Source organism: Camarhynchus parvulus, chromosome 1A, assembly GCF_901933205.1.
Source record: "Camarhynchus parvulus chromosome 1A, STF_HiC, whole genome shotgun sequence".
Lineage (NCBI taxonomy): Eukaryota > Metazoa > Chordata > Aves > Passeriformes > Thraupidae > Camarhynchus > Camarhynchus parvulus.
This window is the reverse complement of record NC_044586.1, coordinates 3,462,344-3,490,048: the sequence shown is the minus strand read 5'-3', so window position 1 is coordinate 3,490,048 and position 27,705 is coordinate 3,462,344. Positions and strand designations below refer to the sequence as shown.

The 27,705-nt window shown below is 39.0% G+C and overlaps 1 protein-coding gene across 7 annotated transcripts in view; it reads right to left on the bottom strand.

Moving 5' to 3' along the window:
• The window catches only part of EPS8 (epidermal growth factor receptor pathway substrate 8), a 124,981-nt gene that overhangs the window by 8,813 nt on the left and 88,463 nt on the right, over positions 1-27,705 (bottom strand). For 6 of the 7 annotated variants that reach the window (XM_030960256.1, XM_030960257.1, XM_030960259.1 and 3 more), the window contains 13 exons: positions 27,479-27,628; positions 25,144-25,226; positions 22,822-22,958; positions 21,032-21,105; positions 19,815-19,941; positions 19,371-19,459; positions 17,191-17,265; positions 16,445-16,593; positions 14,129-14,312; positions 12,943-13,076; positions 9,502-9,613; positions 8,485-8,628; positions 384-645 (listed from right to left, as the gene is read on the bottom strand). In XM_030960256.1, coding sequence (XP_030816116.1) covers positions 384-645; positions 8,485-8,628; positions 9,502-9,613; positions 12,943-13,076; positions 14,129-14,312; positions 16,445-16,593; positions 17,191-17,265; positions 19,371-19,459; positions 19,815-19,941; positions 21,032-21,105; positions 22,822-22,958; positions 25,144-25,226; positions 27,479-27,628 — 1,720 coding nt within the window. The remainder of the gene's footprint in view (positions 1-383; positions 646-8,484; positions 8,629-9,501; positions 9,614-12,942; positions 13,077-14,128; positions 14,313-16,444; positions 16,594-17,190; positions 17,266-19,370; positions 19,460-19,814; positions 19,942-21,031; positions 21,106-22,821; positions 22,959-25,143; positions 25,227-27,478; positions 27,629-27,705) is intronic. The other variant, XM_030960261.1, reaches the window with a different exon arrangement.

Here is a 27,705-nt window from a genome sequence, read left to right as displayed (position 1 = left end):
AGTCACCATCCCTGGATGTGTTTAAAAAAAGGCCGGATGTGGCACTGGGTGCCACGGTCTAGTTGAGGTGTTAGGGCATGGGCTGGACTCGATGATCTTAAAGGTCTCTTCCAACCTGGGCATTCTGGAAATTCTGTGATTTAGGATGGGACAAGTGTAAAGCGTTTTTCCCTAAATACCATTATGGTAATTATAACAAGGGTCAGAACACACCTCCGTATGTATTTTACACACACACATCCACATGTATTTTAAACATAAAGCTAAAACCAAATTTTTCCACCAAGACTCATCTGAAACACAACTTAAGGGACTCCAGAATTAAGCCAAGCACACAGGAAGGGGAGGAAAGGCTTTTTTCTTGCATCTTAGGGCACACTTACGATCCACAGGGATCTGCTTCTGCCGTTGCGTGTCGCGGGCCACGCTGCCGCCGCTGTCGCTGGACGTGCTGCTCTGGCGGCTGACGGCGGCCGGCGCCTTGGGCACGGGCACTGGGATGGGAGCTGGGGCGCTGGGGGGCACGGGGACAGGCACAGGGACAGGCACGGGGACAGCCATGGGGACAGGAGCGGGCGTGGGGGGCGGAGAGGGAGTGGCGGGAGCCGGCTCCGGCTGCTCCGCGACATAGTCCGTCCTTTGCTTCTGCAGGAGGGAGAAGGGATCAGTCAGGAAACATTAGGGCAACATGTCAGACAAACCCAGATTTTGCACCAAATGGTGCCTTTTATTCCACTAAGGCATCTCACTTGCCAGGTATCATTCCAAAATTTGCCAAAAGCTGCTCTGGCATCAAAGTTTGCCATTGATTTCTGTTGTGTTGAGAGGTCCCCAGGATGAGGTGAGAGATAAGAATTTGACTCTATGTTCTCAGAAGGCTGATTTATTATATTATGATATTATATTAAAAGAAAATGATATACTAAAACTATACTAAAAAGAATAGAGAAATGATACATCAGAAGGCTAGAAAAGAATGATAGTGAAAACCCGTGACTGACTCAGAGAGTCGGACACAGCTGGCTGTGATTGGCCATCAATTAAAAATAATTCACAAGTTTGGATAAACAATCTCCAGACTACATTCCAGAGGAGCAAAACATGGAGAAGCTGAGGCTTCTCATTTTCCCAGGAGAAGAAATCCTGGTGAACGGATTTTTCATAAAATATCACAGTAACAAGTTTCTCTGCCGGACGCAAGACTCACAGCAAGGAAATCCTCTGAAACGTGTTTCTTTCTTTCGAGGAGATGAATTCTATCAATGAGATTGTTTTTAAATCTCAAACTTTTGTTAACTGGCACTTTTTAAAGCTTTCAAAACTTTTGACTTATTGAATTTTATCAGTGTAAAAATGTATATTTCAGAGATGTTATTTAAAAGAAAAAATCTGAACAATGAACATGTCCAGCCACACCTAAACTCAACTAATGCTTTAACTTATATAAATGTCACTGAAGGTAGCATAATGCATTGCTTTTTAAACTACAGACAGCATTTAAGAGGTTCCTGCTCCTCTCATCCATTCATCTATGCCTTTTCAGCTATTGACATGACCACTACAAGCCATCTCAAGACAATAATCTGATTTTAGAGCAAGGCCCAGATTGCACTGTTCTTTGAACAGGGCTGTTATTTCTTTCTCCCCCACTTCATGCAACGTTCTAACAACATTATCTTGCTGCTAATAAATAACTACCAGGTGTCTCAAGAATAACTTGGGAAGTTATTTCTTTGCCTTTAGAAGGGGACCAGTTACATAAGAACACCTGTGTTTTTCCCAGAGCAATCATGAAGACAGACAAATCCATAAGCCACCTATGCTACCCCTATCTCTCAGGCAGTTCAAACTCCATATCTCACTGTTTAACAGTGTTCCCTCTGCACAATTTTGGACTAACACAGCTTGAAGGTTCAATATTCAGGTTTGTTTGCTCAATAGGGATGCCTCATCTTGTAGTCATGAGAATCTGCTTACTTTGGTATGAAGAGAGATGAATGCATTCTCCAGATTCATTGCTCCTTCCTGAAATACCTTTCCCTATTCCCTTGGAGGCAGAGGGTTTTACAGCAGATCAAGCAGGGAAATATTTGTAGAAGCCACATGTTAGAATTTGGGCAGCAGATCACTGCCCTGACAACAATCAAACTTTCCTTAAATGTCAGCAACTGCCCTTGTACTGGAATCCTCAGCTCAGAGAAGTCCAGCTGATGCACAAGGATTTATTAGTGAGTGTAAACCATTTCAGCAATACTGATTTACACCAGCAGAAAATTTATCCCATAAGCTTCTCTGGCCAATCGATTAAGCCTGAGAAACAAGTCTTACTTCCCTTGGATGATTTCTCACTTAAACATAATAGTCAGCTACTAAATCAAACATATATCCCTGCAAAACATCTCTGATTAAAGTCTTTTGTTTGTTCATTTGTTTCTATCTCAGCATTTAGTTGTTCAAAGGCCTCCATCTTAACTGCTTTGTGCAATGTGGGGATATTAAAAAAAATAATTATTGACTTTTCTGTATTTTACTGCTTCAATGTTAAGAAACTGATTGCTTCTTTAATTGTCAAATGACAAGGAAAGTGAAATGCATAATATAAAATTGAACAAGCAGGATAAATATATTTATGAAACTTGCCCTTTGGTGGAAAGAGAGTGCCCTACTAGGTGTACAGCAAATATACCATAATTTATTATATATACATGTACTGTGATAGACTCAAAATCTTGACAAAGAATTTTAAAATTTCACAGCTTCTAAAAGCTATGAAATTCAATGATATTCAAATCCTTTTATCTTGTTCACAGATTCCAATTACTAGACTGTTATCTCCAAAATATACCTTCTTCATGTGTGTTTTGATCTTCTTAAAAAAACCATGAAGAAAAAGTAAAACTTTCACGATAGAGAGGATGTGTTACAAGCCAAGACATCCACTGCACACGGCCACAATCATAATCCAGAAAAAGAGAGAGCTAAAAACTCCATGTAACTTTCAATGGATGTTACTGGAGAAGCTGCAAAAACATATTGTACTGCAATCATCAGCCTCATCAAAACAACTTGCTGCAGTGAAAACAAAAATTAATCTGGAAGCGTCACTCAAACTTTAAATTTACAAATGCAACCACATTAAAATACACTTTGCATTTTGCTAAACAGTGCCCAAAAACCAATTATACATTTGAATCCCATTTAATGCTTCTTTTTTTAACACTTCTTTTTTTAACTCCAGATCTTTTGAGGACATCCACACATTCATCCCATCGCTTCTATTCATGGCTATAAAAAGAAGCATGCACTATGGAATTTGGTGACTACACAGTCCAAGAAGGGAAATTTTGAGATTCAATATCAGAAGAGTAATTCAGTTACCTCTGAAAGCTCTCCCAGTAATTGCTGTGAGGAAAATGGAGTAAATCACATCAAATAGTATTGTTAGAAGGGTGAAAAGTAACTGTCTCACACATCACTCCTGAAATCTCATACACATTAGCAATTTAAACCAAAGGAACATTAATCTTAGTAATTACCTCTTCTTAATCACTAGGAAACCAAATATTCTTTTTTTGAATAGGGAACAGGGTGCTGGCTACAAGACATACACATGTGATGCCATATTTGCAATCAGCTCTTTTCAGAGCACGTACCCAGACAGAAACAGGCTTAATAGAAAACAAAAACCAAGGAAAAGAGTGCCAAAGGATTAAAGATTGTCAGGGGGATGTAAAGAACACTTGTAACTGGGGAAAAATAAGATTTAAGTCACATCAGGTATTTAAAAAGTGCTCCATTTTTTAGCTCAAGAAATGTTGTCTAGCTCAGTAAATGAGATAAAGGTGCTGCTCACAGAAGGGTTTGTGTTGGGAGGGACCTGGTGGTTCCATTTAATTCCAACCCCTGCCATGGGCAGGGATACCTTCCACTGTCCCAGATTGCTCCAACACCCATCAAACACTTCCAGGGATGGGGCATCCACAGCTTCTCTGGGGAACCTGGCTCATGCCCCCAGTAAAGAATTTCTTCCCAATATACAATCTAAACCTGTCCTTGTTAAAATTAAAGCCATTACCCCCTGGTTCTGTCACTCCATGCCCTTGCAAAAGTCCCTCTCCAGCTCTCTTGCTGGCCCCCTTTAGATACTGACAGGCCTTTGGAAAGTCTCCCCAGAGCTGAATGATCCCAACTCTCTCAGCCTCACAGGAGAGGTGTTTCATCCCTCTGATCACCTCAATTCACGTAAATTGGGACAAATTTAAACTGTTTGGAATGGTGATGGTACACACACACTCATTAAAAATCTGGATATATCATAAAAGCTTACTGGGACTAAATTTTGTTTTCTTATTTCTTGCCAGAAAGATCTTTGTTTTTACAGGGAAAAAATTAAGTCCCAAAGCTGTTTTCAACACGCTACAGGCTGCATCCGGTGTAAAAACAAGATTCGGTATGATTCAATCTATTTTTAATGGAAGAAAAATAATAAGTTTGAATAAAAATGCTAATGGTTCCAACCCTAATTCTTGATCAGGGTAAAAGAGTGGTAACAATATATTTTGGCATTAAAAAAAGGGAATATACATATTCAAACGATGGGGAAAACAGACGAAGAGGCATTGGAAACAACCAAAACCAGTGGGAAATGTTCTAATTAGGTTAACACAGACAGAGAGCTTTCAGTTTGCTCTCTTTCTAAAGGTTTCAGTGCCACATTCCTGTTTGCACAGTGACACCAGAGGGCTGCAGAGCATTCAGCCTCAGCTTTGTCAACAGCTCTGAGGTTTGGATCCTGTCCTGGGACTCCCCTGAAGGGACAAGAGAGAACCAACCACTCATCTTCAGCCAAAAGGGCCAGTGAGGCACCCAAGACTGGAAGGGAAAATTTCAAGCAGGGTCTTTAGCCAGAGTTTACTTTGGTGGGTTCAGCTGTTATGCAAACAGCTGCCCACTAAAATGCCATTAAAATCCCTAAGCTGTTCTTTGCAGGGTATACCACATTTGTGATTTTACTGAATTGACAGGAAATTTAAACAGAATTTACTTATTCAAACTGTTATTAGCTAGGATTAGTCCCCAATCCTAAAAAAAAAAAAAAAAAAGAAAACCTGCACCTTATTAAACATTTACTCTCTGCCTAAGGATTTTGTACACATCACTGATAATATAACTGTCTCACCTCCAAAAGGGTGTCAGGAGATTAATTAACATGCCCACCAAGATACACAATTCTATCCTAATTATGTTCTTCAAATTTCATTTTCAAGAGCGTTAAAACAAAATTAATAAAATGCACAGAAAATAGGAAATACTATGATGAATTATTTCATAGCTTCACCAGCAATACTTTTACAAAATAAGAAATCAGGGTGCTTGGGAAACTTTTTATGTTTACATATAATAGGATAGTGAAATACCAGTGCTGGTTCACAACCAAATAAACAGATTAAATGAGCAACACCCCAGAAAACTCTGATAAACAATAATTAACAATAGCAAAAAATAGAAGAATTCAGCAAAATTCTCTCCTAAAAGTGCAAGAGTACCAAACAAGCAAAAATACTTTTTCCTGGAACTAATTCAACTGACCAGAAGACAAACAGTGTTACAGCCTCTGACTCACAAAGATAATTAAATAACTGGGGTATTTATTGCTGGCAATGTCCTGCAAGTATCACCTCAGTGCTCTCAAGTGACTTTTTTTGTACCTGGATCCTGAAAATGAATGAGTGAAAAATCAGTAATGTGTGGCCTTAAGAGGTCACTAGGCAGGGGGACAGAGTTAGAGCAAAAAAACCTTTGCAGCTCTGAGAATAATTGTGATTATGAGGTACCCATCTCTCCAAGAAGGGGTCTCTGTAGCACAATCAAATGAAAAAAATCCTCTTTTTCAATGGAATCCTTATTTCTTCCTAACAATCAATGAACACCCTTTGGTGAGCAGTGCACTGAAAGTTATTAGTCTGTAAAGGAAGACACTGCCCTTGCTCATGACACTTATCTGCAGCTGGCCACAGCAGCCAGGCCACTGTGCAAGCAGCTTTTTGAGAGCTGAATATGACTTGGGAGAGCAGCAAAAGCTTCACAGCACCAGGCACTGCTTCTGTGCAGGGCTTGGCAAAAGAGCTGATAGGAACCACTTTGTTTTCCTGCTCTTCCCACAAGTTCTCCTGTCTGACTTTGGGCAAAGCATTGGTTTATTTAACTATTAAATCAATTCGCTCTAAAACAGCAGCAATGTCTCATAGTGCTGTTGTGAAAATAAATGGAGTAACGCAAACACTTTCCAAAAGAACCATGTGTCCATCACAGGAAAACAGACAAATGAGAGTGCTCAGGAGTGCTAAAATTATAATAATCACCACCAAGTTTAAACAACATTACTGACATGTCTTGGTAAAGACTTCATTTATCCTGTGCAAGTCATTGTATTCATAAATAATTTCACAGTATTTCAAGCTCACATTTGAATATGATCAAGCTGTAGAATAACCTGCCAGAGGGCAAAGTAACAAACTTATCTTTAACTGTGTTCCCTGACCCTAATTTTCATAGGTCCATGGAGAATGCTTTGTGGAAATGGCTATTTTATTATATGCCATGTCTTGTCATTATTTCAGAGAACTTCAAACCCTGCAGTGCATTACAGAAGAATAATGTGAGAATCTCTACTCAAAACTGCACTCAGCCTGCTCAGGACTTGATGGCAAATTCCAAACACACAAAATAACATGCATAGGAAGAAAAAAACCCAAGCCAGATCTTTAAATCAGGATTTGAAAAGCACTCTAGACGCATGCTTCACTTCACAGACAGGCAAACCCACAAGCAATGCAGAATGAGTCAAGATGTTACAGGCAAACAATTAGGGACAAGAAAGCTCAGAAACGGTCTGATTCAAGCCCACCAAGATCAAGGCAGGTCTGCTACATTATTTTGCAAAACATTGTGGCATTTCTTGGTTTTCAGTCATCAGGGGGAAGGTGGACACACAACAAATTAGATTGGATTAAATTATTAAACTTCAAGCTTGAACAGAAGCTTGGTTTAAAATTCTGATTTAGAGGCAGGCCTGGAATTTCTGCTTAATTCAAACTTGTTTGCCTAAACTTTCAAGATCATTAGAAAAGAAAAAGAGGAAAGAAAAAGGTCTTAGAAAATAAAACAACTTCTTTTAGCAGCCTCCAATCCTGTTAAATTTTGTTTAAAAATACATATTACAACTTTATCCTATATATCCTTACTTGGGTGGATAATTGTGCTGATGTAAGAAATTTTTTTAAGTAATTCTCTCTAATTCTGTTCAACATATAAAAGAAATAACAACAACAACAATATTAGTTCCACACCACTACATGAAAGAAAGAAAATTAAAATGAGGTTAGGATAATAGAGTGCTATTGATGCACAGACATAGTAATTGAAAAATACCTGCTTTGTGAATTCAAAAGCAAATATACCTCCTTTCTATGACTCCAAAATTACTATAATTAAATAAATTCAGGACTGCGATAGAGACACACAAAGACAAAAAAAAATAAAAGGAAAAGCTGGAGCTCACTCTTCTAGGAAAAACAAAGATGACCCTACCTTAAATAATTCAAACTCCTTCTTTGGCATCAACAGCTATCAATTCACAAAGGATATTTGCAATTAAAATAAATGCATACACATCCACTAGGACTGAAGTTACCATCTCTAAGCAAATAAGCAGGTAAAAAAAAAGTGAGGTAAAACATTTTTGCAGTATCTCTATCGACTGTATTCTCAGTGAAATACAGACATCACTGTTGGAGCCCTGGATGCTGAGAATTTTAGACTTTCTGTGCTGACAGACACTGACCCCCAGGAGAACACTGCATTTGACCTGAGGCCGTGGAGAAGGCTTCTAAAATTGATTGATAGCACTGGGATTATGGGTGTGGAATTCGAAAGTGTGTAATATCATAGTGTGGAAAACTTAAGAGTTTAAGGGTTTAGAATGCAGCAATATATATAAAGCAAGATGGAGGTTCTAGGGTGGAGGCTGGTCCTTCTTCTTCCCCTTCCTATTTTCCTTCTTCTCTTTCTTCTTCCCCTTCTTCTCCATGGGTTTGGGTGGTTTTGTGTAATTGGATACAGAAGTCCCCATTGCAGGGAACGGGTGTTTGGTTATTGAGATAAAAGTGAAAATAATTTAGGTGTCATTTCTTAATTGGATAGTTTATCCCTAAAAGGCCTTGTAGAGAGAGAGATGGGGCTCCATTTTTAGTTTGTTACAGTGAAGTGCTGCAGAACTCAGGGTTTGTGAGACTGTGACATGGATAAGAACTGATAAACATCTGAGTCCCAACAAGAAATTCAGTCTCACACACTTAATCCCAGCCCTGGTAAAAAAAGAAGCAAAGACTCCCCACATCACCTTCAGCCCGTAGAAGAAATATAAATGCTTTGTGCACACAGTGACACTTCCATTGGAGGTTTTGCCCCCAGCATGGACAGTACCTGGATGGTGCGGGTGTAGGCAGGCTCCGGCCATCCCTGACCGCCTTCTGTGTTCCTCAGAGGGTCCAAAATGTTGTTTGGCACAAAGCCTGTGCTGCCACTTTTGTTCTGAACCTTCCACCACTGCTTTCTGTCATCCAGGATCTGAAATAATTTGGTAAATTAATTACATGTCTTTTCTGACTTTCCTCCTGCCAGTGCTTAGGCTGTGAATCATTTCAAAACAAAACCACGGCTTTGCCAGGTTCTGAGTCTGCCAACAGATCTTGCACAGATGCGTCCCTGAGAAACCCCTGGATCTTCCCTGATTCCCACCATCATTAACTCCACATGGTTCTACTGCACTTTTCAAAATGAGGCTCTCAAGAAAGAATATATAAGTGTGTAATGGAGCTCTGTAAAACTCAGGAATGTACAGGATCAAACAGTGGAACAAAACCCAAATACTTGCACAGAGATGCTGCCATCTCTACAACCCTCACACTGTTGACAAAAGGAATAAATAATTACTAATAATCCAAGTAAAGGCAGCTCTGGGGGAGCATAAATTTGGAGACACAACTCTGAGTAAACAGGGAATGGGAGCAGGATGGCCTGGAGCAGTCAGAAGTCTGCCTGGCTGCCCCACACTCTCACACTCAGCATTTTCTCTCTTTGTTGCTCCCTCCCTTCCAAATGTATCTCACTTTTCTGGTGCCACATCCTCTTGGAAAGAACAGTCCTTCCACTATGCTCTATGTGTACACAGATAGTTATTTAAACACTACTTAATACTTAAAAGCAACACTAGAGAAGGTGGAAGGAACACACAAATGTATTTTGAGCACGGATCTTGACAGCACCCCTTCCTAAGTCAGCAAAATTGATGCAAAACAAATTAACAACTTTCCATACTGAGGCAGACAGGTCAAACACATTGAAGCAAACATTAAGGAAAGCCACACAGTCCACAGGAAAGGTACCCTCAGCTTTGAGTAGCACCAGAAATTTGTGTGTTGTCTTTGCAAACAAAATTACCTCCACAATCTCCTCTTTCATGACAGAAAGCTCGCTGTTGTTTCTTGCCACGAATTCGTACTTGCATTTGGCATATTTCTTGCTCTGTGCTTTATTGTGTGCTTCATAGTTTCTGCAAAGCAAAGATCAGGCTATTGTTCAGTGAGACAGTCAAGCAACTAAAAACACAAAATGCCCTCTTTGAATAACTTGCAAAACATTTTTTAAAACAAAAACCTCAACCATAATATGGCGCTGCTGCAGGACTACCTATTCATAATACACTGATCTAAGTGCCAAAAAAAAAAAGTACAAATAAACAAAATAAAGAGGTGGTTGAAATACACAGACCTCAAGAACTGCTAATCTTTATTAGCCCACAGCTTGCAAGATGTATGATAACAACCTAGATTAGCAGGTGCTATTGTTTCAAAATAAACATGTACTCTATATTTAGTTTGCTTTCCTACAGAAAGTTAAACAGCCATTTGCTATATAAACAAATGACTATACTTAGGATATAATTGATAGCTTGGGCTTTGTATGAAATTGTATTTCTAGTGTTCATCACAGATTGTTTCAAATACATAATAGATGAATAAATTGTTGCCATCAATACTAATGGAGTTAAACTCTAAAAAATGTTCACCTATTGCAGATCAGTTTTCTTAATTGACCATAAGATGCCATCAACTTCAACAACTTCAAGTTACTTTATCAATTAAGAATGAGAAATAACTTCTTACACACAGGATTCATTGTGGAACAAGGCACATCACAGTAAGCTCTGCATCTATTTCCATGAGGAAAATCTGTACAGAGTGCCTTTGGTTATGGAGCTACTGCTTTCTTTGACATAACAATTTTCAAATGAGAAGTCCCCAGCCCACTCCAAACAGGTCCAGAAATCCCTCCAGTAACTTTATACACTTGCACACTTTATGCACTTTATACACTTTCACAGTCCAGTAACTTTATACACTTGCCGCAAATTACACCAACAACAGAAACCCACAATGCACAGTAAAGAAATAAAACAAACAAAAAACCCCACACGAATAGACAAATAAATAAATAAATAAATAAATCCAAACAGCTAATTAAAACATGAAGCAATCCATGGCTTGAAATGCTGGGTACAAGGTCACAAGGTGGTTGCTGCTGCTGCTGCTGTGTAACTCTGGGTTCCAGGTGTGCCTGAGCAATCCAGCAGCTACCTGGCTACTGCATGGCTGTGGAGAACTGTCTCACTTGACTTGAAAAGCGGAACCAAGGAAAATCATATTTAGATTGAAAGATTATTTTGAAAGAAAGAGAAAACACTCGCAGTATTTAAGGAGAGAGTGAAAAGCAGGCGATGACCCCCAGCCTGCAGAATAGCTTTTATGAGGCTGGAAAATGTGTAATACCAATTTTTCCTGCAACCCCTTAAAATTAATATAACTTTGATTTTCTTTTTCAGAGATGTGACTAATGTAGCTCTGACATTACTTTTACTTACAGGCAGCCTTTACAAAATCATTACAATATTCTACAATATTCTATTCCATTACAGTGTCTTCCTGTTTTGTCCACGCCTAACTATCCTGATTACTTCAAAAATGTAACTCAGGAAGAGCTTTTAAAAATGTCTACATTTTAGTTTTACTGGACTCAGCAACATGCCCAGAAGATGGGCCAGACAATGGGTGAATGCTTCTGAAGAGAGCCTAATTCTTCAAGCCCAGCCTAATGAGCCAGTTTACTCTGGGCACAAACATTCTGATCACTTCCCTCCATCATCCACCACTGTGTTTCTCACTGCCTAGCAGATATACCATAATTTCAGGCCTCACCTCTTCACTGTTCACTGCTTGAGAGCCTAGAGGGTTGCACAGACTTTCAGAGAGGTTTTCTTCAAATGACAGTGAAAGCCAAATTCCACAGCAAGAAACTGCTACTTTTAAACAGCACAAAACTTGCTGAAAATTATTCAGTGCTCTTGTGGCATCAGAGTTCCTGAAATACCTAATATCCACTGCAAGTCTAAGACTCTGGCACTTTATTTGCATCACCCAAGGGAGGCATGTCTTACATCAGTGGTGGGAAGCAGGCACCACTACAGCAGGTCTCATTCCACAACTTTCCATAGACTAATTTGACCTTTCATGAACTGCTTCTTAGAAACACGCACTTCTCTTTACTGCCACACAGGAGGCTTGGATAACTCTTTCTGTTCCAGACACCCCGATATCATCAACAGCTCAATGCAGTAAGACTCCTCCTCTAAAACTGGAGTGGAGGCAAGAACCTTTGCATGGAATATTTTTACTCTGGAAGGACAAAGCAGGTCTTACCACATTACAGGTAAGACAAAGGAATTTAGAGTGCAGATCATCTAGATTTCAAAATAAATGGTCCTGAGATAAGATTGCAACGGGCAATCAACTTTGAGAAAACAATTAAGAGATGACTACTCTGCTGCTGTTGCCATGAAGATTAAATCCAAAGTTCAGAGAAATTAATTGTGTCTTCAACCTGCACACCACTGCACACCATAGGGGAATTGGCTTTCATGCAGATTAAAAACAGGATCTTTTAGCACATGGCTCAAAACTAGGGATTCTGAAAGGGTCTTCATCAAAAGAGTTATATATGTATATATTGAGGATGCTTTAACCAGCAAGTTGATCCCCAAAATTTAGCTTAAACACCTTCTATGGCTCATAAGACAAAAAGCTTTTCATATAGTATATATGGAATATGGTTTGGTACAGGAGAGCAATTCCAATGCTTCTTTACTGATGTGCCTCCACAGTTTGTGCTGGTATAAATTCTCCCCAGAGACAAGGGCAAGGATCGCTGCATATCACCTTGTCAAGTTATTCAGTTTTAGGATAAAATGAAGGGGGTGAAAGAGGATGTGCAAAAAGACACTGTTTGCTATGCAAACATTTCAGAGTATTTTCTGTAAGATTTGAAAGAGGATGAAAGAGACAAAGTGTCATTGTTCTGAAAGTGGGTATTTATACGCCAGCCCAGAAAAAAAAAGCAGGAGATGATGGAACACTAAGTGAGCAGCTAAGAAATTCAAACAATCAGTCAAACCAAGGACAGGTGAATCTCAGAGCAGACTTGTCATTCTTTGTAATTCTGAAAAGAGCAAAAAGTATATTTAAACATGAAACAAATCAGAACTAAAATTTGAACTGAAGTGGGTGGATTCTGTGCTTGCAATTTGGGTTGGAACTCCACTGTATCATTTTTGACAAAAGCATCAATTTAACGTCACAGATAACCAGGATATCTCAGAAATTATACAAAAAGAGTCCAAAAGACATGCTTAAAGTAAGGAAAAGCACTGCTAAACAGAATCCCTTCCCCAGCAGACACAACGCCACGACCAGAGGCAGTCACAGACCCCGCCACCCCAAGAGCCAAGAAGTGGGGACAGTTTTCCACAGCACCACGGGGCAGGGTTACCTATCTACATGTCGGCTAACAGTTTGCTTAAAGGCAGCCACGGCTGCCCCCTGGTCCAGCAGAGGCCCTCTCTTGTACACCGTGTTACTGAATGCATACCCATCCGCCGGGGGGTAGTCGGGAACGCCGGGAGGCTGCAAGACACAAAGGGAACAAAAAAAGGATAAAGAAGGATTAGCGCCATCCTCCCCTGAGCTCCATCCAGCCCCACCAGGGGCCCTGCCAGCATTCCACCATGTCACCATCCGATTTTCTGAAAAATCTTCTTCGCCAGGATTTTGTCTCCTGGGAAGCTGAGAAACCTCAGAGAAAAATGAAAACAATAATTATCTCATTTGCTTCTCCTGTGTTTTGCTGCTTGGGAGTGTGGTTTGGACATTGTTTACCAACTGGTCATTGTTTGATTGCTTTCATGTGAATTGTTTTAACTTAATGACCAATCATGATTAGGCTGTGTTGGAACTCTGGAAGGAGTCACAGGTTTTTCATTATCATTCTTGTTAAGCCTTCTGTCTGTATCCTTTCTCTATTCTTTAGTATAGTTTAGTATAGCATTCTTAATATCATATCGTATCATATCATATCATAAATTAGCCTTCTAAGAACATGGAGTCAGATTCATTCATTTCCTCCTTTGTCCTGGGGACCCAGCAAACACCATTCCCCCATCCTCAGGTGCTCACAATTCTGCCATGAAAAGTTAATAACTTCTGTGTTTCAAGTTGGTAAATGTGGAGATCAAAAGGATGAGAATAAAAGAATTTCTATCCCGAGTTGTGCCACTGCATTAATATTGTATTGGATGTTCTGTAGAAAAACAGATCTCTGGGGCAAGGGCTGTGTCATCTCTCAGCTATCACCACAGAAACACAACTTATAAACAATGGCTGAACTGCTTTAAAATACCCTGCACAGAAAAACTGCTTTGAGCTTCTGTTCTGGATGTACAACTCAAGCCACAAAGCTCTAGGCCAGCCAACAGTGAATGTGTGTAAGGAATGGAGGAAAATTATTACTCTATTGCAAGAGCTCACACATGTCACACCCTCACTGAATATGGCTATAGCCCAGGAAAAATGCAAAAATGAGTAATAGTTAATATCATTATGGATTTTAACTAGGGAAAATAATCACACTTTATCACAAGCACATATGTGATGCGATACGCACTTCTGCAGTAACTTACCTCACTGGACAGTCTTTTCATCTCTTGCTTCCTCTGTTGCTCTGCTACGTTTGCCACAGACTCAGCCAAATGGTTGAGCTCCTGCTCCTTTGGAGCTCCCATGAAGTTCAGCAAAGGAGGCTCCCAACCATTCCTGAAACGGGGCACGTACGGGGGGATAAAATGGTCTTTTGGCCATTCAGCTCTGTGGGAAAGGCAAATCAGAAATCTGTGTCAAAGGGCCACATAAATGCTGGTTTAATAAGGTCCAATTTATAAAAATTGAAGTGCTTCAGAATTTTTATTAGCATAGAGGAGAGGCTGGGATTGCAATACAGGCAGAATCATGCTAGAACAGGGAGGATAAGCAGGGCACATTTATTTACCTCAGCTATCCTCCCTGCAGTGCCCTGCAGAAGGAGTTTGCTACTTCTGTAAGGACACATCAGTGGTAAAACACAGCAAACTTCTGCCTTAGAGAAAAGATGGGTACTAGAAGAATCAATCAAAACAAATCTAGGACTTGTTTTAATGGTGAGACATTTAATGGGGAAAAATATTGCAATGCTCTATTTGTGTGAAAGCACCGACATAAGAATTCAGAGAAGCAGCTAGCTTTGTAAGAAAACCTGAAAGCAGGTATGGAACATGGAAGCCTAGGGGACCTAGCTACACCAAAACCAAAAAAACCCAAACAATAGATTTACAGACCTAAACCCCACATGCTCCAGGACACAAGAATTATCAACACTTTTGCTGTTCTATGGTCCAGACTGATCTTTATAAAATATGCTATTTTTCAGAGTTCCACTAGCATTCTCTGTTGTAATACCAAGCACCTAAATTAATGCTGTCCTGCTCTGCCTTTGCACCACACATAACACTCTGTCCCACAATATAAATTGCTGTGCCTTCACAGTAGAAGCAGAAACAGGAATGTACATTACAGTCTTTTAACAGGCTCATTGCTGACACTGCCCAAAATCAAGGGACAAATGTGCCAGTCACAGGAGCAATCAGCAATTCCCAGCCTGGTTAGGGCTGGTCAGTTATCCCTGATGTTATCATTCCCCTCTCCTGCTACATCCCACCCCAGGGTACCTCTGGATACTGAGATCAATCTGACCATCAATTTTAATCTACACAGATCACCCAACTACATTTTAAGTGCTTCATTCTTCACTAGCAAACACCAGCCATTTCTCTTTCCATTTCCCTTTTTTCAGGATGGACTAAACAAATGGAGCAGTTCCCAAGACAAGGAGTCCGTTGTTTTGCCAGTGATCTATTTTCCCTTCACGGGGCTCCAATGCTATGAGTCCATTTCCACTCCTCCCATGCAGCCTTCCTTACACTCTACAGCTTTCAATCAACCAAATAATTAACAAAATAATTAATAAAACCAAAATCCATCTGGTAGACATTTGTGTTCCAATTTGAAATTTAAGAGCAAGGATGGAAAGACACAAAAAACATTTCCAGCCCAAGTGATTGCATACTTCATCATCATCAAATGTACTTATCTACCACAGATTATAGTCAAAACGCACTTTGTTAATTTAAGATTCTTCTTTTGCATGTTCAATTCACCGAATTTCAAACTACAGGATTACTTTGAACCCAACAAATAAAAAGTTAACTTCTATTTCTTCAAATAAAGAAGTTAACTTTCAGCTGAGTTAAATCATAACAGTGAATCCATTAAATGCAATGCATAAGGTATGCACATGTGGCACAGTTCAGTCAATAAACATTTTTTTATAATTACAAACATTTTTATAGCATTATGATGCATTTCAAGAACTAAAGGCATTTCAAATTTTTACCTTTTAATAATTATTGGAAATTGAAAACAGACATTTGTAGCTATTATTTAATATTTTCTCCCTCTTTATTGCATCTCCAAATTGTTTTTTAATGAAGTCCAGATAGATGGGCTGGAAAAATAATGGTGAAAAACAACTGGAAACATGCAAGGAACAGTTCAGAAAAGATACTCCAGAAGGTTATGTCAAGAGGTTCTGGATACCACTGACCAAAAAAAAAAATATTCTCTATGCATTTTGTCTCTCCTTGGGATCCCAAATCCCAGCAAAGCTAAAGAGTTCCTTTCCAAAACCCTCAAAGAACATTTCTCAAGAGTCCAAATCCTAACAAAGTATTATTGATTGTATTGGGGGCTGGGTAACTTGGTTAAGACCATGTCGATAAACTTTTAGAGAAAATTTAGAGAAAATTCTAAAAAATTAGAAAAAAAAAATCTAAAAAATTCTAAAAAATTTAGAGAAAATTCTAAAAATCCTGAAGATTCTCTAAAACCTGAGGATTTTTTCTCACCTGGCTTTGGTCCATGAATCCCCCAGGGACATCCACAGCTGTCCCTCCTCGCTGGTGACGGTGTATCGCAGGAAGTCTATGGTGTCTTTTGTCAGCAGGGGGCTGAGCACTGTGCTGGCAAGCTCTGGCCCTCCTGTTGTCTGCACCACCTAAATCCAAGGATTAAATAATGCCAGGAACACACACGTTGTGGTAAGGAGGTGGCTGTGAATTTGTGTTACCTACAGTGCTGCTAGGAAACAGTCATTACTCATAAAAACAGCCCACAGTGTGTCTTGATGTCACATAAATTAAATAAACTATTTATTGCTGAGGAGCTGTTGTTCTGGTCACCAACCATTTTTTTTGTTCAGACCCATGCTGGGCAACGTTGTTTTTGCTTTACTGATCAAAGCCACACATACTTCCATTAAATATGGTTCCAACTCTCCTCCTGCATTATGTAGAGAACCTCGATTTTTTTTATTTAATTAAAAGATTAAATGGCAATTTAATTAAAGATTATAATGGCAAAGTATAACATGAGGCTATAGATTATTTAAATAAATACATTTAATAGAAGGGAAAATATGCGGAAAATGATATAAATTGTTTTCTAAAGAAAAGCTCATCCTGAGATACAAACATTTCTCCTTACTTATTGTCCAAGGACACAACATTTAAATCTTGTTATCATTGAAAAAGTTACAGAGCATATAAATACAAGAGTTCTGAAGGGAAACACTTAGAAAACTGTAAAACCTTACCATATGTAGTGGGGTAAAGAGAAAATGGACCAGATCAGCTGCACTAGGATTCTGGATATGGAACTTCAACTTGGCCTGAAGGAATCAAATAGTACATTTTAGGAAATATTTGACTATTAAGACAATAAATACTTCACATAAGAATGGCCATGGTCCTCCTAAGCCCAGCGCTTGGCCTGCAACAAGGGCAAGTGTTCATCCATCCCATTGCTCTTGAGTCCATGCATATTTTAGCACCTATTGTGCAAAAAATAAAACTAAATTGTCCTTCTCCACTCACTCTTTCTAGCAATGCTCATAACCATTTACAGATTAAATACATTATTCCTGAATCTGGTCTTTTCCAAGCTGAAGTAATTCCTACAAGCATTCTTGTCCACCCTGGACCTTCTTCAGTTTTGCTACACTGCCAAAAATACCAGGCCAGGTAACATAATGGCATATTGATGCTCTTTGTTAATATTCTGTTGTCTTTTTTTCACTGATGGCTCTTATCATGTACTTGGTTGATTGCACTTAACACAGATGTGTTACATTACATCAGCATTTTGTTCTGATTTGTTCTATATATGAGACTTTTCCTTGTCAGTCCATGACTATCACATCTATCAATAATGAATTTCATCTAGCATTTTATCTGTTATAATAAAATATTTCTATGAAAAACCTCTGAGATCATCAAATCCAACCTATGACCAAACGCCACCATAAAAAAATTATTCTAAATCCCCCAAACTATTAAAAAATTAATTCACTGATAGAACTTCTTGGAGAATTTCTTTTCTCTACTGATCACCCATTGGCTTTGTGGGCTCCAGAAATAAGAAGCTCAAATGTGCTTTAAAGAGTTGTAGTAGTTTCTATTCCATCTTGCCATCTGTTCTCAAACTGCTTTTGGCTGCCCTTGTTCTGCTTTTATATCCAACTGTCCCTCCAAATGAAGAAAGGAGGAGGATGTGATTTTGCTTCTAATAACTTCCTAAACACTGTTCCTCAGTCATAACAACCCAGTCCCAGTCTATCTAAAGCTCTTTGACAGATGGTAGGCATTTCCAGAAGCTTCCAGCATGAGGTTTTAAAACAATTTCCATTCTAATTGAAGATTTTATTCTTCCAGTTACTCCTTTTCTTTTTAAACCAGATTCTTCATTTTATACAGCTCTCCTTGCCTGACACAAAGCACAAATTTCAGGTTTTTGTTGCTCCTGCAAAGATGCTGAAGCAAAGCATTGTTAAAGCATTGTCACAGCACAACTCCTCAAAAGCAACACCCGAACCAAGTCCCAGGTTTCTGCGCATCAAAACAAGAGCTGTGACTTCTTCTGCACAGAAGAGAAAGATTCAAAGATGCACAGATTATTCTTGAGTAAAAAAACGAATTTAAGTGCAGAATGTAGCAAAAAGAATGGAAAAAACCCCTGGACATTACATCTTTTACTGAGAAGGATGAGCATGTTCCAGGATACTCATCCTCCCTCAAACCAGCAATCCCTTACGGTCAGAACAACAACACTTGATGTAGCTTTTTTTTTTTAAAGATATTTTTAACATGTCTAAATATTTCCTACAGCCCTGTAATCAGAAATTATTCCCCAGGAGGAAGAAAGGAGCTGATTTGACTCAGTGAATTCAAGAGCAGCTTTGCCCCCTGGCACAGCAATGTGTGTCTGACAGCAAATGCTGTGAGGGTGCCCCATGTGCTGCCCCCCTTGAACAGGAGACTCCCACTTGCAGAAGAGGAGATGCCAGCAGAAGGCTCTTGAATTATCATCTCTGCTTATTGACAACCTCTAAAGAGACAGAAATTTGTTGGGTGGAACATTTTGAGACCAGAAGGTCCTGGGTAATGATGGCAAGCAGCACAGCGAGTCTCATGGGCATGGCTGAATAAAATCAAAGTAAGGCCACGGCTGGTGATGCTGGCAAACACACAACAGAGCTGTGAGGCCCCACAGACCTTCCTAGGAATGCTTTCATGACTCAAAATCAAATTTCCCAAGTCAAAGGCTTTAAAGAACCAGGAAAGGAAGAAACACAATGATGCTGAACAGCAAACATGCTCATCTATTCACTGTGTAGAGAACCTGAGTAGCAGCATCCCAAAGCTCAGAGGCCAAGCTAGCCCAGAGGTGGCCAGCCCTGGTCTAACCTCCCATCTCAGACTGGCTGCTATCACTTACCAGGAGATTGAAGCCATGCTTGAATTTTTGGAAGCAATCAACAAATTCATCCGGAGGTGGTGGCTTTGCACGGAGAGTAAGAACACCCTCTGGTGAAAAAAATGAGATTTTTATACAGCCATCCGTATGCCTATAGCTTCCATAAACATTCCAGATATAGTAAACAACAAAATACATAATAAATTTGCCATCTTACAGAATTTTGTAAATATAGAACCAAGGCAGGAGCATTTCTGTGGTCACATCTCTAATTAGCCATTCCCCATTGATTTCAAGCAATTAATTTTCATAGATTTCCCTCTAAGCATATCCTGCACAGGAACTTTTGTGCTCAAATTGAGAGAAAATTGCTACACTGATTAAGAAAAACTACACAAAAAGACATTTCCTAGCTCCTTCAATGGTCCTGAGAGAAACAGAACTGTGTGCAGGATGAACTCTTACCTCCAGGTCCTTTCTTTTTACTTTTTTTAGTTTTCTTCCTCTTTGAAAGTTCAGCAAATGCTTCAGCAGCTTTTTGCAGCTTGGTAACAAAATACTCTATGTCATCCAAAATATGGTTCAGAATTTGCTGTGGGAGAAAAGAAAAGTAACTGTTTCTCTACATCAGAATCTATAGCAGAAATACTCCAGAAATTGAAATGTCCTGACTCCCAGACACCAACAGCTTCCTTAGAACAAACTCCATGCTGGAACATTCCATATTTAGATTCCTTGTGTTTTTGAATCATTAAATACAGTTTTTAAATATCTGTAAAGTATTTTAAATTTTAATTTTTTTTAAACGTAGGCCTGCTGGAAGGTTTTAATTATGTGTAACAAGATATTTCAGCTCAGATTGCAATTACAGAATTTACTTCCACATTACATTTTTGCTGAGAGTGCACCAAAAAAATTGAGATTATTTGAATGGACAGCATTTTCATAAAGAGTATAACTTCATAGTCTCTATAACTTCATAATCTCCTTTTCTACTAAGTATTAAACTATTTGGTGAAGCTCTCTACAAATTAAGCTGTTTGTGAAGGAGAGCTCTTTGAAGAATTGATTTCAAAGAGTAACTGGAGAAGAATGAATGAAGCCCAGGGGAAAACACAAAGACACTAACCCAGCAGGTCCCAACATGCTTTTCTCAGGACCCTCTGGTGTTGCTGAGGGCAACAGAAGAGTGGAGAAGTAGAAAGTTACAAATGACAGATGGGGCAATATTCGGTCTTGCATATACCATAGAACATGCCCAATATTGCTGCTTATATTCAGGAATGCTTGAAGTTATAAATAAAAAGGGTCCACCTGTCTTCAGAAATGACCATGTTCATTTTCCAGGTGTTACACATATCCAAGTCCTGCTAAATCGATGGAAATTTTTATCCTTACATAGTTTGCTGAAGTCTGTCTACTTAAAAAATTATCATTTATATTTCCAGCTCTTCACAGCAGAAAACTTGTCATTAACATTCAGTGTGTTTTTATTCCTTTAAAAAAAATATTAAGGAAAGCAACTGCCACCTGTTCATTTTAGATCTACCCCAACAAGCAGAGGCTGCTTGGAAAGCTTTTCTTCAGAATTAAATTTCTCATGTGGAGAAAAGTTTTCCCACAAAGGAGAGCTGCAAAATCTCACAGACATGAAGCAGCACCATTTGTAGCTCCTCACTCACAACATCTCTGTCAATCCTGGCTGCTATCATCTCTGCTGTTTCTTCCTGCTCGTGGTATTGTCTGTGCTTTTCATCTGCAAAGAGGGGAGAAGAGAATAAGGCATGCATATTTATGGGATTAGTACATTAGTACATAACAATTCCTATATAGTTTATGCTTTGAATTACACTACTGTAAGAAAAAAATGGACAAAACTCTGCCATTTCCTTTGCAAGGACTCCACACAAGCTGAAAATTTTGCATCTTAACGCCTGATCCTGTCCAGGCTCACAAAAAAAGCTTCCATCTACTTAACTGCATAAATGAAGTTAACTGCAGGAGTATTTTAAATTTAAAAAAAAATCAACCCAAGTGGCAGATTGTAAATACAACACAATTAGGAATCATCCCATTTTGCAAAATATGTTGAAAGCTGCTCCAGTAGAAGCAAGCAAGAAAGAGTGCAGTGGTTCTGAAGAAAATTATGTAAAAAGTTATTAGCAAAAAGGGATGCCAGGTCTGGAAGCATAGAAAGAAGAGAGAATGATGTGATAGAACTGATATTTCCAAATAACAACACCCAGAGTCAGTGACTCTTTTTGAAAATAACAAGGGTGGATTTTCTGAGGAATTATAAATTTTGCATTTTTAACCCACACGTAGTACTGCACTGCATTTGTGAGCATGTGGGATTTCTGTAAACACAGTTTAGAAAAGGTTCACCTGAGCAGAATGAAAGGAACTGCAGGAACTCAGATCCACAACTGCTCCAACAAGACACCAAACTAATAAAACTTTTCTGATGTGATAGCTCAAGCAGAAGAACAAGACAGCCTTTACTCAAAACAGATGTACGTAGGTACATAGACAAATAAATAATTCTTAACACTTCAGATTTCCCTGTACATTTGCAGCTGTTTTCGTTGCATAGTTGTGTACTTTGTTAAGTGATATAGATATAATTTAATAAAACAAAAATTAAGGAATCCAAGGATTTTTCATGGTACAATCTTAATATCTATTATTAAAAGAACCCAAGCAAACAAACTAAAAGAGGCTTCATCTTAAGCTTTTTAGTCTGTTTTATAGAAGGAACTTTATTATTTCTAAAGAACTTTTATTTTTAAAGAAATTTGATTGAAATGTTTTTACATCCCTTAGGGATGTAAAACAAATTACTCTATGTCTTTTAGAGTATATTTCAATTCCTTTAGGGAAAACCCACAAAGAACCATGAAACAGAAAAATCCCAATGCATTAAGCAATATTAATATTGTATTTCCTAGTTAAGGCTTTAAAAAAACCCTAAAAACCCCAAAAAAACTAATTAACCAAAGCAGCCATTATAAAGATAAATGCAATATAAATAAATAATCATGATCTCAAGTCATTTTATCCATGATTATACTTTTTAACTGTCCAAAATATCTGGCTCTACTATTGAGGAGAGCATCATTAGATTACTGCGTTAACTGTTACCACCTTCACTAAAAAGCCCAGATCAAAATCTGGAGCCCTCACCCAGCACAAGCAAGAGCAGCTCTGAATAGGAATCCAGAAAATGAGTAAATGCAAGGAAATGACAAATCAGATTATGACAGATCTTTGTCCCCAGATCAGGCAGCAGTGGCTTGGGGCATCTCAAACTCGACTGGGAAAATCTGCTTGTAGCGAGGGCAGAGGGCTGACCTTGCCCAACCACTTCTGCCATTGTGAATGTGGCCTTTCCAAACTCCTTCTGTTGCCAGCAAGCACCATAAAAATCCACTCCAGGCCCCCCTGTGTGCGGCACAGCCCCAGGAATACTCACAGTCCCCCTGCTCCGAGGCCCACGCCGACCACGCTGCCACGCGGCTCCGCACGTCCACCTGGGTGATGGTCCCTGGGGGCACGGGGGCAGGGGCCCGAGGGGGTGGGGGGATGGCACTGTCAGCTTTGGAGATCATCCTAGGGGGACAGGAGAAAGCCCATGAGTGGCACTGGAAGGAAAAAGGTGCTGTTCTCCAGTGCTAGGTCAGAGGAAATGAGGAGGCTTCACGAGGACTGCACACCACGCTATGGGCTTGCCAAGTAAGCAGCCAGATGTGTAAATGTGTTAAACTCCAGACCATGATGTGCAAGTATGTTAAAAACAGCACAAACCCACTCCAGGAAACCCACTCCACCAGGGAGTAGGTAAATCTTTGTCACCCGGGAAGTCCCCAAGCAGTGCCAAAGAGCACAAGGAGACCTGCCAGTTCACACAGGTAAATTCAGTGCCTTGGTGTTATTGGGTGGCACTTTTTACCAGCACGTGCAGTTGTAAGGGTGGGACTTGTCTTTTGTAGGAGAGGAAATTGGAAGGCTTGAAGCTATCTTTCAGCCATCACAAATCAAGTATCTGGTCCACAAATCAAGTCTGGCCAGTTTTCAACCACCTTTTGCTTAAAACCCTGCCAACAAAACCAAGTTCACTGGCTGATTTGTTTTCTACCAGGGGCCTGTTCATCCTCTCTCAATACAAACATATCAATATCATGGATTGCACTACCTGCAATTTTCCAGTTCTTAGTGTAGTTTTAAATGCTGTAAGGAAAGAGGTCTTTTAATTCATTCTTCAGTCTGTTGATAAAAACAGACCAAAAAAATCACAGTAGCTCCTCTCATATATATCCCCCATTCCTTCCCCAGAGCTCTATTCAAAAACTAGTTCTTCACCTTAAATTCACCTTTTATAAACTCATTCACAGCATTCAACAAGACCACAAAACATCAAATGTTGTTTGGTCTTTGAACAGCTAATAGTAGTAGTAGTAGGAGTAATAATAGTAGTAGTAGTAATAATAATAATAATATTATTATTATTATTATTATTATTATTATTATTATTATTATTGAAAATTAATGAAATAAATAGATAAATTTCTTTTGCCTTTCCTTCCTCCAGTCCCCTTTCACTCCTCAACAACCTTGCAGCACCTCAAAGAAGCCTCAAAGGCTCGGTGAGGCAGGAGGGTCCCTCCCTGTGACCCAAACCCTGCAGGCACATGAGCCAACAAGGAGGAGCCAGCACTCAGCTGCCACCCACGTTTGACCTCTGGGCCTCACAGCCCTCGGAGATTGATATCTCAGATTATTTGTCCCAACAGATGTATTGACCTACATTCTTTCCCCAATTAGATCTCATTAGTTTCCCAGCACATCCAATGTGTTTGAGTCCCTCTGGGTTGCCTCTCAGTGCTTCTACCTGGTTTACAACAGTCCCACAAAAGGTAAAGTCTATTTATTTAATTTTAACCCTGCAAATAGAGTTAGACACAGTTCAGGGTCTCTTTTTTCCTTTTTCCAGGAGGTTCCCTTGCTATAGGAAATCTTTGTAAGTCGCACTTCAGAATTTAACAGGTATCCATAACTATTATTCATTCATTCTAATTTTTGTCCAGCAGAGACTTCTCTATCTGAGCACAATTATTATTGAGAGATACTATCAGCATCAGTTATACTGAATTTCTAACAAGCTACTACCATAACCATTCAGTATCTGATATATTTGTGCCCTTGCTTTTATGCCTCTGTTTGCTACCTCTCATTTCTGTATTAATCTTCTCTGAACCCAACAGATTCTTTCCCTCACACTTTCCAACTGGCAGAGAAGATTTTGCTACCAGGGAAACAAGAAGTCTTCAACATCATTAAACAGGCAGGCAGGAAGATTATTCAATCTTCAGTTGCTGTTTTATTTAACACCTTTAGATCCCAAAACCTTTTAGCATAATATTATTTACTTGGAGATGTGGGGAATTTCTGGTTTTTAATTTAAATTCTGAACTACTTCACCCATATGCAGAGCTGAGACATGCAATGCCATTCTCTGGCAAGTGGAATTGCTCTCAGCTGTTCCCATCACTAAGGTGGAACTGGGAAAGGTAAGACTGACACTATAAATTGAACAGAACATGAGAAAATTATTAAAGCAAGATATGGCTTTAATACACTTGGCTTTGGAAGTATATTATTGGCTAGAAGGAAAAAAGACCCCAAGATCCAAAGACCCCCACAAAACCCCAAAAGACAGCAGGCAGACCTGGAGAGCTTCTGAGAGCTGTCACACTATCTGATGATCCTATACACTGCCAAGAAGTTGGATTTTTACCTCAGTGTCTCAAGCCTCTTCTTTTGCTTCCCACTTTTGCTGTCACTGATTGCACTTTCAATATCTTCATGAATAAGGGTAGCCTAAGGAGACAGGAGCAGGAAACATCAGGAATCAGCTACTCTTTGAAATAAATATCTCACCTTTAGACAGAGAATACCTGATCAAATCCCATTTATTTAAAAGCACTGGGACAAATTATTTTACGCATAAACCATAAAAAAGAACAGAATAAAATCTGGGAGTTGGCATTTTTGTCACTACTCCAGCCTCAAGCATTATCACCACACAAGAACATAATCTAGACACCAAATTTGTCTGAAAGCTGTAATTATCTCAAGTCAACCACTGTTGCATAAGCTACTTTTTCCCTCTGCATACATAATTTTTGGTTGTCTCAAGTATTTTGTTTGTCTCGAACTATAAAAAGAAAACCTACTAAATATAGAAGCAGCAAAACTACTATAGATGGCAGCAGCATAAGCATTAAGAAAGTAACTTGTCATGGTTCAATTTCCTTTCAGGAATAATGACAGCCTCCAATTTCTCTTTGATGTGACAGAAGATGAATTTTTCAGAAGATTCCCTAATCTGTACCTTTCTGCCGCTCCACAAGTGCAGCCTGCCTCCACCAGTGGCCCCACAAGTGAAATTTTGATGCATGTCTAAAGTATTATTTTGCATTAAATAGGTCATGGCTTCTCACAGGATTTAGAATGCTCTGTTACATGTCTTCAGCTGACAAATTAATTTCCTGCAAGGGCTGCCAGAGCCCAAATCTGTCAGTGTCTGGCTCACTCTGCAAGGACCATGTCTTTCCTAGCATCCTCATCATGTAGAAGTGTGTACCTTTTTGGGAGGAATATGTGACTTCTGCTAGGACCAGAAGACATTGTTGAATTTAGGATTCAAGGAGATTACAGGACTTTTCAGGCTATAATGGATTGTACTACAGAATAGTTAGGACACTTCAAGCTTACAGAATTAATAGAAAAAATTTTAGGGGACTGGAGGAACTTAAACCCAGAAGTCCATTAATCCAATACTCTTGGTATTTATTATTTAATTTTGTTTCTTGTTTATAAAATGTCAGAATGCCCCAAATAGTATTGATTTTAACTATTTTTTATTGCAGAGGCTCCTGGAGTTGCTTGTAACTTCAAACAAAAGCGGGGAAAAGCCAACAGAGAAAGACCTAAACTTTCAAAACCGGAAAAGTTTCATGGGTAAGGAAAAAACCCCAGGGTATGGCCACAGAATCAAACAATACATCAGAGCTAAGGGAGATACTGGACTTCCAAGTCATGCTTCTGTACTCTGTGTTTTTATATCTACACAGAGGAACAAGTTCAAAAATGAAAAGAGACCAACTCTACGCATTGAGAAGCTGGGTCCAAACACTCCTCAAAACTGATCCCTGCATTATTTAACACAATAATCCCTGAACTTCTGACAGGATCCCACTTTCCTTTAAAACAGCAAATTCTGCGCAACAAATCACACAATAACCAACCATCCTCACACCACTCTCACCATGCTAATTCCAAAACTGCTCCACAGCGTGATTAACAATCTGTTGTTTCAAGACAATAATACAAACTACTACAAAGGAATTAAGAAATCCTCATTAAATGATCAACTGGAATTACAGAGAGTAACTAACGGAATTAAAATTTATAACCTCAGAAACAAAGAAGTATTGCAGAATACATTAAAAAAAATAATTTACACTTGACAATATTTTCATCCAAGACAAGCAATTTCTTTCCTTGTTTTGCCCCTCCTGCAAGGAACATTTTCCCTTTCAAGATCTCTCCAGCAGAGCAGAGATGCAGAGAGGTGAGAATGTAGAGAATGTTTAATTGCTCAGTGACAAAAAGAACAGAAAGAGCAGGTGAGACTCAGGGCTCAGATGAGCTCTTTGCAGATTGTAAAATAAATTTGAGATAATTCAAATTATTTTACACCACTTTTTTTCAGAAGCGTGAAGGCAAACCACAGACATTTCCCAGAGCTTTATATATTTGCAAACCCAAATTAGCAGCTATAGAGGCCAAGAAGCAATATTTACAGTAAAGATATATTTGAACATGCACTAAGGAGTCAGCTTAAATATTAGATTACTCTTTTGCAATACATACTCCACTACATTTACTAACATACTGTAAATAGTGCTGATATCATAAGTGGATTAAACTTACAGCATATTTACAAGAATAAAAGTAAAGAATTATTTTCTATGAATCAGCTCATTCATCTTTATCCACTGTACTGGCCAATTCATACCATCTTCCCTATTCAAATAAGTCAAAGCAGATCTGCACTATTATCTTACCTTAATTTCATCACACTGGAAAAGATGCAAATCAGGCTTGTTTTGGGTTGGTTCTTTACATATTAATGCAAGAATTGAGTTGTAGTTGCATGCATTCATCACAGCTTGGCAATGCTGAATTGTGCTTAAAGGAAAATTCTCCAGTTCATTCTGTCAGAAGAGAGGAAAAAAAAAAGAAAACACAAAATGCCACTTTACTATACAGTGTCCTGATCTCAGAAAAACTG